The sequence below is a fragment of the Chanodichthys erythropterus genome, chromosome 18 (assembly GCF_024489055.1).
Source record: "Chanodichthys erythropterus isolate Z2021 chromosome 18, ASM2448905v1, whole genome shotgun sequence".
Lineage (NCBI taxonomy): Eukaryota > Metazoa > Chordata > Actinopteri > Cypriniformes > Xenocyprididae > Chanodichthys > Chanodichthys erythropterus.
Genome location: NC_090238.1, coordinates 18,995,196 through 19,009,433, shown reverse-complemented (window position 1 = coordinate 19,009,433; position 14,238 = coordinate 18,995,196). Strand labels below are relative to the sequence as shown.

Here is a 14,238-nt window from a genome sequence, read left to right as displayed (position 1 = left end):
ATGGGGTATATACTATCAATTTCTATAGTTTTTATAAGAAGGTAATTATAAATGGTAACCTTTAAAAAAAAAATTTATTCATTTTTTTGTCAGATCTAAGTATTTGACTTCAGGGGACAAATTTGTTTTGAGTTTTTGTCAAACTCATAGATGGTTGACTTGAAATAGTTTGCACCTTGACTTTTTATTTTTTTCTGATTTTCCCACCCAAAGTTGGGTAGACATCTCTCATATCTCTTTTCTTTGTTGTTATGGCACATGGAGTCTGTGGGGTGAGAGAAAGAAAGATAAGCTTCAAAGAGTGTGTAGACTAAACAAGCTGTCAGCATCCTGTCTTTTCTTTTTTTTTCTTTTTTTTTTGACAGACTGTGTCATGAGGATCTGCTGTTATAGTGCACAGCAATCAAGTTCTGGAAGTAAAAAATGTCATTCATCCTCTCCATGGAGAAAATTATTTTCATAAACCTGAGTTACAATGAGATCTGAGTTTAATACATGGTATATTCTGGTGTATTAAAGCCACAAGAGTGTGTGTGTGTGTTTATGTGCTTATTTACAGTATATGATTTATGAGGACACAAATTTGTATAATGACATGTAAACAATACAATGTAAACATGGTTTATAAGGACATTTTGTGAGTCTTTGAAATGGCTTAAAAAACATTCTAAACAATGTTTTATTAAGTGTAAAAATGCAGACAGTTTTCTGTGATGGGTAGGTTTAGGGTTAGTGTAGGGGGACAGAATGTACAGTTTGTACAGTATAAAAACCATTACTCCTATGGAATGTCCTCATGATAGGTGCACAAACGTGTGTGTGTGTGTGTGTGTGTGTGTGTGTGTGTGTGTGTGTGCATTACTGTTCAAAAGTTTTTTTAATGTGTTTTTGAGAAGTCTCTTAAAGTTGTTTTTTTATGCTCAAGGCGGCATACTGAAATACAAATGGCAAAGCTACATTTTCAGCATCATTACTTCAGTCTTCAGTGTCACATGGTCTTTCAGAAGTAGATTTGCTCTAGAAACATTTCTTAATATCAATGTTGAAATCCTTGTGCTTGTTAATATTTTTTTTGTGAAAGTTTTTTTTTTCAGGATTCTTAAATGAACAGAAAGTTACGAAAAAGTCTTTACTGTCACTTGCAAATAGTAAATCAAAATTCAATTAAATGCATCAATTAAATGCAGTAGTATATATTTCATATATACATATACATGTTTGTGTACATATTTGTATTTTTTTATGGGGGGGGGGATACTCCTGGAACCAATGCTGCTAAACATTTTTTTTGTCTGTCACTTATATGATTACAATGACTGTCAGCAAAACAGATTTTCTTCTCGTCATGTTTTTTTTTTAGTGACTCGTGAGTCATTGTAGAATGTACTGAGTACTGTGATTATGAGAAAACAGCTTGCGTGTCTGTGCCAGGATCTTATTGTGTGATAATACAGTCGTGCGTCAGTCAGTCCGCCTCGTCTCTCGCTGACCCTCAGGGTCGCACACACATGAGCCTCATGAGAAACCTCTCTATTCCACAGAATGACTCACTGTTCCACTGACCCTCGTCTGGAAACACAGCTGAGAGGAAAGCACTGTTGTGTGTGTGTGTGTGTGTGTGTGTGTGTGTGTGCTTTTGTTTATATTACATTGTGGGGACCAAATGTCCCCATGATGTAATATAAACCTGAGTTCACCTACATCGTGGGGACCAGCCAGCGGTCCCCACAATGTAAATGGGTTTATAAATCATATAGAATGAGTTTTTGTGAAAAAGTAAAAGTTTGCACAGTTTCCTGTGAGGGTTAGGTTTAGGGGTAGGGGCAGGGTAGGGGGATAGAATGTACAGTTTGTTCAGTGTAAAATGCATTGAAGTCTATGGAAAGTCCCCACAATTCACAAAAACAAACATGTGTGTGTGTGTGTGTGTGTGTGTGTGTGTGTGTGTGTGTGTGTGCTTTTGTTTATATTACATTGTGGGGACCAAATGTCCCCATGATGTAATATAAACCTGAGTTCACCTACATCGTGGGGACCAGCCAGCGGTCCCCACAATGTAAATGGGTTTATAAATCATATAGAATGAGTTTTTGTGAAAAAGTAAAAGTTTGCACAGTTTCCTGTGAGGGTTAGGTTTAGGGGTAGGGGCAGGGTAGGGGGATAGAATGTACAGTTTGTTCAGTGTAAAATGCATTGAAGTCTATGGAAAGTCCCCACAATTCACAAAAACAAACGTGTGTGTGTGTGTGTGTGTGTGTGTGTGTGTGTGTGTGTGTGTGTGTGTGTGTGTGTGTGTGTGTGTGTGTGTGTGTGTGAAAGAGGGAGAGATCTAGAAAAAGATAAAGGGTTTTTCTATCCCTCCCAGTCACAGATAGTCGAGAGTTGCTCATGTCTGTACATGTGCATGCGTTTCCAGTTTGGATGTAATAAGTGGGCCAACAGTGATGAACTGCCACTCCAATGTCACATGACACTTGATTACATATCTGACTGACATAGTGAAGCTTGTTGGCAGGGTGGGGAGGAATTTTTAGCCAAGTATTTTCTGGTGGCGTAGTTTTCTGCAATGATAACAGAAGTCAAATGAAATATCAGTACAAATGAACAAACAGTGGCCAGTTTCTGAGTGGTTTTGGACCACTGAGATGAGTTGAGATGAGATTGAGAGTTTTCAGCACAGTTCAAATAAAATTTCAAGTATTCAAATTATTTTAGGTATGCTAATTTTGTATTTATAATCTGAAAGCTGTGAAAGTGTTACTTCACCCAGAAATTAAAATTATGTCATTAATGACACCCTCATGTCGTTCCAAACCCATAAGACCTCCGTTCATCTTCGGAACACAGTTTAAGATATTTTAGATTTAGTCCGAGAGCTTTCTGTCCCTCCATTGAAAATGTTTGTACAGTAGACTGTCCATGTCCAGAAAGGTAATAAAAACATCATCAAAGTAGTCCATGTGACATCAGTGGGTTAGTTAGAAGTTTTTGAAGCATCTAAAATACATTTTGGTCCAAAAATTACAGAAACTACGACTTTATTCAGCATTGTATTCTCTTCCGGGTCTGTTGTTCATCCGGGTTCACAACTCTGGTTCATTGAACCGCAGCGCACTGCTGACGTAAGACGCTGCTGGCATGTTATCTGGTGCGCCAGAGTTTCGTTTACAGTCTGAGGGATGTCCTAATCACCAAAAACAACGACGTAAAAGTGCATTACCAACGCCGACAGATGAAAGGATTCAATGGAATCAGTTCAGTGGAATCAATTCAATGGAATCAATTCAATGGAATCAATTCAATGGAAAGGATTCCGGAAGAGAATACAATGCTGAATAAAGTCACATTTTCTAATTATTTTTGGACCAAAATCTATATAAGATGCTTCAAAAACGTCTAACTAACCCACTGATGTCACATGGACAACTTTGATGATGTTTTTATTACCTTTCTGGACATGGACAATATACTGCACATACATTTTCAATGGAGGGACAGAAAGATCTTAAACTGTGTTCCGAAGATGAACGGAGGTCTTACGGGTGTGGAATGACATGAGGGTGAGTCATTAATGACGTAATTTTCATTTTTGGGTGAACTAACCCTTTAACAATAGCCGGTTGCACACTACGATTTATAATAGTCCTTTACAACTGTTTCTTGTCAGACTGTACGAACATGATCCCTATTGTAGGCCATGTACCACTGTAGGATCTCAGTTGTCATTCATGGCAGACTATACGGCTGTCAAGATGCATTAAAAATGGATGCACGCTAAAAGACTCATCCAGAGTTTTACATCATCAATCCTTGACATGTCTGGAAAATGTGAGCTGCATTAAACATAGGATTAAAAATGTGGCTAGCAAACAAAAACAATCTCTAGTGTTAATTTTGATCATGGCTTGTCTTGTTAAACTAGCAATCAAAGACTTACGATTTTGGCCTAGGATCAGAGGAATCTTTTAGGGTTTTTAACATTTGTCTCATGGCCAAAATTGTACAGTGTGAAGTCCGCTGTGTTTCGAGGTCAGTGATATTTGTCTTGGACTCATTTCTTTCAAAAAAATAAAAATTTGTAAAATCCTATGACTCACTCGTCGCATTCGCTCCGGTTGAATAGTGCTTGTATTGCGCATAACTGAGTCATTCCAGCAGGTTTCGTGCTCGCATCAAAAGTGTGCACACCACTGATCTATAATAAATGGCGCTCCCATAAATCTGCCTCTCAAACAGCTCACGAATACCAAATTGACTTCTTTTTGTGGCTTATTGCACTTAAACGGTCAAATACATAAAAAATTGTCAAAAGGCCAGTCTTGGCGAGTATTCAGGTGAACACGGTCAGTTTTGGAATGTAAATAGTTGAATATAGATTGATGTTGTGTAACAGTATATTGGATCCGTACATAAGCTCTTAAAGTGACAGCAGCCTAATAAACCTGTAAATCTGTCATGCTAATCAAAGAACAAAAGACAAAGAGAAAATCACTCACTGCTCTTGACTAACTCTTGTAACTTTAATCGAAAGCATTAATCTGCATTCATTTTTTACAATGAAAACTATCCAATGTTATTTTACATTTGATTACTTTAATTTCTTTAGAGCTGAAAAATTTAAAGCCATGTTTATTTCATTTGTCTCTTTATTCTATTGTATTTATCATTTGCAATTTGTGTATTTGTTCTTATTTTATTACTGCCTGTTTACTTGTCTTTTTTTCTAAATGTAGTTCAACAATTTTAATAAAGCCTCCCTGTTCTGTGTGTAAGCTTTTACAACAAAATCACCCAAATTATCAAAAATATATGATATAATAACAAATTATCTGTATGGCGGTATACTGTATATGGCAGTTTTTCCTGTGCTATCAAAACAATAGTATCAAATATCGATATTTTTCATGGTATCATATCGAAGTTGGAAATTCCAGTATCATGACAACACTAAAATAATGTTTATATCAATTTTAAATATTCGCAGAAATCATATGGACCACTTTTATGATGCTTTTTTGGTCCTTTTGGAGCTTGATGGCCCCTGATCATCACTATAAACTGCCAAGAGCTGCGTAACGATTATTTTATAATTTTTACTTTTGTGTTCCTGGAAAATATAACATCATATGGGTTTGAAATAACATGAGGGTGGTTAAATAATAGCATAATTGTCATTTTGAATGAGCTATTGCTTTAAGCTATGAGGTCATTCTTGTGTGTGTTTGTGTGGGTGAACTCTGTCTCTGTGGCTAACCGCTGCCCCTCTGCTCCTGTAGGTTTGTTAGAGTTGGTGAAGGATCCTGATCATCAGTGTGTGTCTCAGAAGAGTTTGTTCAGCATGGATATGGAGGATTTCCCCCCTCCTCCACCTGACTGTAAGCAGATCTGTCCTCTCACAGCTCTCAGCACACAGACTGTATTTACTTTTACAAGCAGAGAGTGTGTAATGCAGATGTTGGTTTAAAGTTTCTGGCACAAAATGAAAATGTTAATTTTCGTCACAGCATTTAAAAGCAACAGGGGATTTACTGATGTGGTCATATTCACTCTCACTGTGTCAAATGCACAGGAATATCATGCTTATAGGAGCCTGAAGGATAGAGAGGAGAAGAGAATGAACAGTGTAAACACATTCCATGGCTCGGCCACTAAGAAGCGTGTGGGTTGAAGAGCGGAGGACTGCCAGAACGAATGCAGGGGAGGTGAAAAAAGCAGCCAGAAAACAGAGACTCTGTCTTGATGCAGAGAGAATGAAAGATTAGTTTGACTCATTAAAGTAGTGCTATGATTAAAAGGATAGTTCCCCCAATAGTGAAAATGCTGCTGTCATTAGACCTTTAAAGGAACACTCCACTTTTTTTGAAAATAGGCTCATTTTCCAACTCCCCTAGAGTTAAACAGTTGAGTTTTACCGTTTTCGAATCCATTCAGCTGATCTCCGAGTCTGGCGGTACCACTTTTAGCCTTGTTTAAAGGATAAAAGACTTGTTTAAAGGATAAAAATGTGTATTTGCTAAATGTCGACAGTATATGAGAACGTATTATAGCATTTCTATTACTAATAATAGAGTGGCAGATTCTATAATACTTTTCACATACTGTTTACTTTATTTTATTTTTTTTAAGTTTTGTCAAATAATTTATAGAAAGTACGGATGAGGATTAGGGCCAAGCAATAATAAAAAAATAAAACCATCTCGAGATTAAAGTTGTTAAATTTCGAGAAAAAAGTTTAAATAAAATGTTGAGAATAAACTCATTAAATTACGAGAACAAATTCGTAATTTAAAGACTTTTTTCTCATAATTTAATGAGTTTATTCTCAACATTTTATCTCGACTTTTTTCTTGAAATTTAACTAAATTTTTCTCATAATTTAACGAATTTGTTTTCATAATTTAAAGACTTTTTTCTCATAATTTAATGAGTTTATTCTCAACATTTTATCTTGACTTTTTTCTCTAAATTTAACGAAATTTTTCTCATAATTTAACAAATTTGTTCTCTTAATTTAATGACTTTTCTCATAATTTAATGACTTTATACTCAACATTTTATCTTGACTTTTTTCTCGAAATTTAACGAGTTTATTCTCAACATTTTATCTCGACTTTTTTCTTGAAATTTAACTAAATTTTTCTCATAATTTAACGAATTTGTTCTCGTAATTTAATGACTTTATTCTCAACATTTTTTCTCAACTTTTTTCTCAAAATTTAACGAGTTTTTTCTCGAAATTTAAAAACTTTAATCTCGAGATGGTTTTATTTTTTTATTATTGCTTGGCCCTAATCCTCTTCCGTAAGAAAGAGAATGGAGGTCCTGTGCATCTGTGATTCGTCACTGGCATTCTCAGCGCTGTCAAAATAAAAGTCTGACTCTTATCGGCTAAACGGAAAAACATATCAGACAATGCCAAATAAGCCAAATAACATAAAAGCGCGATATATCGGTCTGCTGCTATTCAGCATAACAATTTAAAACCACAGATTAATTTTAGTCATCAAATTGGTATTCAGTTCTACACTTCTGCCTGTAGCTTTGAGATCTTTGCCAAAACAGCTAATGAAGAATCAGTATCGTAAGGAATGAGTCGATAAGCTAATGTTAAAGTTTAAACTAAAACTGCACACATTCCACATTATTTTCAAGCTCTTACTTCTTGAATATTCACCGTCAGTCATCTTCTCTGAGATACGGAAACTCCCTCATGCTTTATCTCTCTCTCTTACTCCATTCATTAACACTGAGAGCTGATAAAGCCACTTTCAAACCTCTCTGTTCATGCCTCAGTGCTCTTTCTCAGAATAGTGTTTTTTCCCTATTACACAGTTAAAGGGTTAGTTCACACAAAAATGAAAATTCTGTCACCCTCATGTTGTTTAAAACCTGTAAGACTTTCGTTCATCTTCGGAATACAAATTAAGATATTTTTGATGAAATCTGAGAGATTTCTGTCCCTCCATTGACAGCCACGCAACTGAAACTTTGTCACTTCAAAAAGTTCATAAAGAGAGCGTAAAACTAATCCATTTGAATTGAGTGGTTTAGTCCAAATTTTCTGAAGAGACACAATCACTTTTTATGATAAACAGATTTAATATATGACAGAATTTGCTTTTTTGGGTGAACTAACCCATTAAGTTCAAAGAAAGCTAACTCATCTGAAGCCCCTCCCCCCTTTCCTTAACTCTTAACCTTTGACCTTTCCTCTCAGGCCCAGTGGAGCTCTCCATACCTGCTCTGACCTGTACTCCCACACCAGATGCTCAGCGTCTTACTGTAATGAGTGATACTTGGGGGTCAAAGGTCATAGTTTGACTTTAGGACACGTTCAAGTTTTGATGCTGTTATAACATGGAGTCAGGTCTTCCTGTTTGTTTCGTTGTAAATTGTTCTTTCACATTACTGAATGTCATGTTGATGGGTGCATGGAGATTTGTGGAGAATGTTTTTGTTTGCATGCCGACTGTCATGTGTAGCTGTAAGGCATGCAGGGACGGCGCTCCTACTAGCTCACATTGAATAAAGATGACATTTCGTCTGTCAACAAGTAACAGTGGTAAACCAAACTACTTTTAGACGGGTTCACACTGTACAGTTTTTTTCATCCTTTACAATTGGTGCTTGTCAGATTGTATACGATATGACTCCAGTGAGATCCTGAGTGAAAGCCAGTGTGCATTTTCACAAAAAAAAAATAAAAATTTGTTAAGATATTGTGTAGAATTAAATTTTTGATATAACAACATATATAATATATATTTTATATATAAAGTTTGATCAGTTTAAGTTCGATCGATTTAATCTGTCCTCGCTGAGTAAAAGTAATTTCTTAAAAATGACTGACACCAAACTTTTCAATGGATACAACAATAGAATATAATAATGTAACATTTTAAACAGCATAAACTGTCCTCCACAAAGTTTTTCTCAGAAGATGGCGTTAAAGCGAGATGTGTGCACCTGGCTTTAAGTGGTTTAGTATGAGAAATGCTTTACTTATGGAAGTCAGCAGAGGAAATTTGTCTGTCGGTTGTTTTTGGACTTTGCAGCCTGAAGTGGGAGGATGGCATGTTTTCACTATGTTTGGAATCTCTGCTATTCCAGTGAGCAAACTTGCACCAGTGCGCCACGGTGGATTTATCGAATTTAAGAGATAACTGTTTCTGTCAGCGGAAACATGGTTTCCTGGGCAGTGGTCCAGAGTCTTTCGGTCTTACCACTCCTCTCATTATCCCTGTGAGAGGAAAAACAAACATTATTTAAGACTCCATGTAATGAATTTCAGTGGTTTAGAGATGTTAGTGTCCGGATACAGCCTTGTTTAGTAAATAAACTGTCTGTAAAAGTTTGTAAGGCTTAATTACTGTAGTGTATTATAATGGTCACTGTGTGTGCTTCAGCCCCATGAGGGAGGCTGCGATTGGACAGGGGGCTCTGAGCTGAATGGAGGAAAAGTACTCTCACATTACTCACATTTCTGAAGAGTGAGTCACTGGGTCAAGAGAATCCATGAACTGCCAAGTGTTTGCTTCATAAAAGCCTCACACCGTCAAGAGCTCCCTCCCAGTCTCTTCTCTTAATCATCGGCCTTCCCTTCTTTCTAACTTGCACATCTTTCATCTATACTGTAAAGCTGCCGTTCATTTTTCTTTTTGGCTTTTTTTTTGGCTTATGTAGAATCATTAAAGGCAGACGGAATCTTTTTCCTTAAAGAGACAGTTCACACAGGAATTTACTTTGCTCCATGTCGTTCCAAACCTTTGTGACTTTCATCTTGCATAAAAGGAGAAATTTTGAAGAATTATAGTATTGACTATTAACTAAAGTTTGCTAAGTCTTTTATAAGCTTAACAGGGAGCAAAATTTCCATTCAAGTTCATACAACTACCAAGTCAACCACTACCAAGCTGTGTGAAGAACAGACCACAGTTTAAAGGGATACTCCACCCAAAAATGAAATTGATTACCCTCATGCCTTTCCGGATGTGTATGATTTTCTTTCTTCAGATAAACACAAATTAAGATTTGTAAAAAAAATAATGCTTCTCTGTGAGTCCAAGCATACATGACCTCCAAAAACTGAGCTTCTTTAAGTCATTCCACAGAAGAAAGTAAATCATACAGGTTTGGAATGACGCAAGGGTCAGTAAATGATGACAGAATTTAAATTTTTGGGTGAGCCATCCCTTTAATGTTAATGTTAATCCCTTTGTTAGCATAGCCTTTTTTGTCATAGCAGCCTGTTATATACAAACTAAACCTCATGAGTAAGACCTGTTTGATTAATTAATTTAATTTTTTTTTTTACTACTTTTTCCTTTACTTTTCCTTTTTCTTTTGTTCTCTGCTCCCAGTAGACACGTTTCCTCTTTAGCACTACAGTCCTGTGGAAAAAAAGCTGTATGATGTTTTGACCCTGTTTCCTTTCGGCATAAGTGTGCTTCCTGTAACAAGGTTTTGGTGTTTGATTTTTTTTCCTTTCTTTTTTGTTTTCCCCCTCTGTTCCTTTGCAACTTGCCATGCGTAACTCTGACATTGAGAGCCAGTTTGATCAGAGGGTTCTTATACATACCATAAAATTGTGTCTGTCTGTGTGAACACTGGGTGGGCAAAGAGGAGGGTTGGAACAAACCTCAACCGCAAAATACTCCATTCACAGACTTTCTTTGGCCATTTCTAACTTATCATTTGTCTGTTTTAGCTGTGCTCTCCTAGTAGAAATGTGAAAAAGTACATATTTTCATGGGAGCACAAGTTTTAAAGTACTTAAAAAATGTTTAAGAAACTTTTTTTTTTAAAAGGTGCCGTAGAACGTCTTTTTACAAGATGTAATATAAGTCTAAGGTGTCCCCTGAATGTGTCTGTGAAGTTTCAGCTCAAAATATCCCATAGATTGTTTTTTATAAATTTTTTTAACTGCCTATTTTGGGGCATCATTAAATATGAGCCGATTTAGGCTGCGGCCCCTTTAAATTCTCGTGCTCCACGTACACGGAGCTCGCGCTTGCCTTTAACAGCATAAACAAAGTTCACACAGCTAATATAACCCTCAAAGTGTTCGTCATGCAGCATGTCTAATCGCGTAAGTATGGTATTTATTTGGATGTTTACATTGATTCTGAATGAGTTTGATGCTATGCTCCTTGACTAACGGTTAATGCTGCACTGTTGGGGAGATTTATAATCAATGAAGTTGTGTTTATGAATTATACAGACTGCAAGTGTTTAAAAAATGAAAATAATGACAGTCTTGTCTCCGTGAATACAGTAATAAACGATGGTAACTTTAACCACATTTAACAGTACATTAGCAACATGCTTACGAAACATTTAGGAAGACAATTTACAAATATCACTAAAAATATCATGATATCATGGATCATGTCAGTTATTATTGCTCCATCTGCCATTTTTCGCTGTTGTCCTTGCTTGCTTACCTAGTCTGATGATTCAGCTGTGCACATCCAGACATCCTGCCCTTGTCTAATGCTTGAACATGAGCTGGCATATGCAAATATTGGGGGCGTACATATTAATGATCCCAACTGTTATGTAACAGTCGGTGTTATGTTGAGATTCGCCTGTTCGTCTGAGGTATTTTAAACAAATGAGATTTATATAAGAAGGAGGAAACAACGGTGTTGGAGACTCACTGTATGTCATTTCCATGTACTGAACTCTTGTTATTCAACTATGCCAAGATAAATTCAATTTTTAATTCTAGGGCACCTTTAAATATTAATAAAATAATTCAGTGATTATACAATGCAATGAAATCCACAAACCATTTCTGTCTCTCTCTCCATAGTGTTAGATGACGAAGATGAAGGTGAGAGGTTTGAGTTTGACGACAGTGGTGATGAAGCCCCCGAGGCGGATCGGCCACCCCCTGAGCCTGAGGGAATCTCTGTGCCTCCACCCTGCTCATCAGCAGCTGGGGACGCACCCATGAATGGAACAAGTCCAAACCCAGAGAACCTACTCACTGCAGAGGCTGATCTGCCCCCTCCACCTCAGAACTGCCTCACTAATAACAGGCCTTTGGCTCATGCACCCTTCCCACAGGGTGATCTACCCCCTCCTCCCATAGAGCTTTGTCACAATGCAGCAGAAAGCCAGGACAGAGACCCTCCACCACCACCAGAGGGCGCCACAGGAGCTGCTGCTCTCATCGAGCAGGACGGTGAGTGTACAGTGGATACTAAAATTATTTTTATCTATGAAATTTGAAAAAAAAAAAAAAAAATTTATTCTGAATATCTCTGCTTTCTAAAGACTGCACAGAAACCACAAAAAAAAATTATAATTGTTTTTCTATTGACAGTACTATTGTTTTTTTTTTTTTTTTTTAAAGTGTTAGGTTTTTATCTCAGACATGCTTCAAAAACTTATTTTCCAGATTGTATTTTTTTTACAATTTGCTTTAGAACAATAACAATTACTTAATTTTGGAAACAAATTTTTCCCTTCACAGTATTAAACATGGTGAAAATTGGTTTGTGACTACTACAGAGAGTTTTATGCAATGAACTATTGACTGTTGGGACAATGGCACCATCAAAAAAAAAAAAGAAATGTGTGTACAGTTATCGATTGCCCTCTACGACAATAGCTTTGTGTATTACTGACTGGAGATCAAATCTACATGCATTTTGGTGACAGCCCATTGCATCCATTTACTTTTTTGTAAACTCTTGCATGGTTTCCGAGGTTACATCTGTCTCTTTCTTTCCTTCAGTCTTTCTCTTTCTTTCTGACTGTTAATGTTGGTATAATCTTGAGTTATTTGTATCAGGAATCTTTCCCACATAAGATGATATCAATGGAAGATTATTTACTAAAATAACTACATAAACTCTAAACAAACAACACATGAGATTTCTCTGTAGTTTTCTTGGGAAATGCAATTTCCTGACAAATCATTGTACTTTCTGATCAATAGAGAACAGAGGTGCCGGTTTGGTTCCCACTTCTGCGTCCAACTCCAAGCCCAAAGTCAGCCCCTACTCTGTGATTGACATCGCCCCTGTCCAGCTGCTGTCAGAGCAGAGCGACCCTCCCTCCTCTCCCCCAGCCAATGAGAGTGAAAGAGACATTCAGGATGTACCCATTAGCCCTGGGTTGTCCTCTGGGTATTCAGTGCCAGTGCCCTGTGGTTATGCAACACCCTCAAATGTGCCGGTGATCCCACCAACGTACACCACCCCAGTTATCATCCGTCACTTCTCTATGGATGAAGATGGTAAAAAGAGAGATTATTCCCATCTGGTTGGAGTAGGGTTCACCATACATAACCTCTCTCTTTTTACTTTCCTTCTTGTTTCATGCTCTCTGTCACTTCTTTTTCTGAAGTTTTGCCATGAGGAAGTTGGGGATAAATTTAGCTGTGGCTTTGGCTGTGATGAGGTTTCCTGTTTTCTCTAAAGTGGCCTGAATGTTAACTAAACTTTTACATGTGCATTCTCAAATGCATACATATTTCATTAAAACCAGTCTTGGCAGACATAATTATTAGTAGCTGGTTTTTGAAACTGGTTTGATTTAAAACTGGCACCTTCATTAAAGCAAAGTAGTAGTGTATTTTGTTAAAGAAAAGTACTAGAATATTTTAGTGTATCAAAAGTAGTGTATTCCACAAAGTGGAAGTATGGAAATTATGCAGTGAAAATGTTAAACAAATCAAAATCAGAAAAATAAATTAAATAAAATAAATCAAAGTAGCTACCATTTTCTTATATTTTCATTCTGGACATTTTATGTTAAATATATATATGGGTCATTGATGACTAAGGATCAAAGGGTTCTTGTACATGCAATAAAATAAAAAAACCTAATGGAGATATAATTATTTTTTGTAGTTTTATTAAGTGTTAACAATGAGTGTTAACAGTGCTGATATATAGCTAACTAGCTATTAGATTGCTAGCTAGCTAGAAAAATGGCAATCAAACATTTTATATTTAGTAAAAGTTTTTAAAATATTACACCATTTTCCATGTTTTATAGTGGTTGTACCGAATGACCTGATGTTTTGAGACATGCGTATGAGCAAATTAAAACATGATTTTTTCAAACAGTTAAAAGAGAGTTAGTTGTCTCAGTGATGTCACATCCTGTCACCTGATATTAAACGCATGACTTGATCCCTTTATTTTGATTACTCCGAATGACATCAGCGAAATTAATTTTTCCGGACATTCTTTCTCATAACAAAGAAACGAATTCTACACACAATTTTAATACCATTTTGCATGTTGATATATAATGTTTTAAAATCATACCAATATAAAAAATATATACATTTATTACATTTTTAAGACATTTTAATCACAAATGAAATGGCTGTATTGGCCTTTGGACGGTTAAACCGAATTACGTTTTGACACTTCAAAATCTTTAAAATACCTTTATATGTAGAAACATGTAATTAAAACCTTTTGGATTCAATAGAAGAGATCTAGTTGTAATACCTTACATACTTTGGATGTCATATCTTTGTTTTTATTTATTATTAAGGCCTTTGGACAAAAAAATGACCCGTCACATCATTGACCCATAAATAATATAATATAATAAATACGTAGTAAATATGTAGTAAATTGTGTAAATAATAATAATAGAAAATAATAGAAGTAATGAAAAATAATAAAACTACTACTACTACTATTATAAAAATAATATTTTCATAGTAGTGGTATTAATCATCACCATCATTATCATTTATAGTTACAG

The 14,238-nt window shown here is 36.1% G+C and overlaps 1 protein-coding gene across 7 annotated transcripts in view; it reads left to right on the top strand.

The window, feature by feature from the left end:
* arhgef10 (Rho guanine nucleotide exchange factor (GEF) 10) overlaps positions 1–14,238 on the top strand; it is a 61,087-nt gene that overhangs the window by 8,716 nt on the left and 38,133 nt on the right. For 5 of the 7 annotated variants that reach the window (XR_010892539.1, XM_067367953.1, XM_067367954.1 and 2 more), the window contains exons 2-4: positions 5,277–5,375; positions 11,315–11,689; positions 12,449–12,748. Coding sequence is in view for 6 of the 7 variants with exons in the window: in XM_067367953.1 (XP_067224054.1) it covers positions 5,339–5,375; positions 11,315–11,689; positions 12,449–12,748 (712 nt within the window). In the remaining variant the exon portion in view is untranslated. Of the gene's footprint in view, positions 1–5,276; positions 5,376–11,314; positions 11,690–12,448; positions 12,781–14,238 lie in introns of those variants that run through there. The other 2 variants (XM_067367956.1, XM_067367958.1) reach the window with 2 other exon arrangements.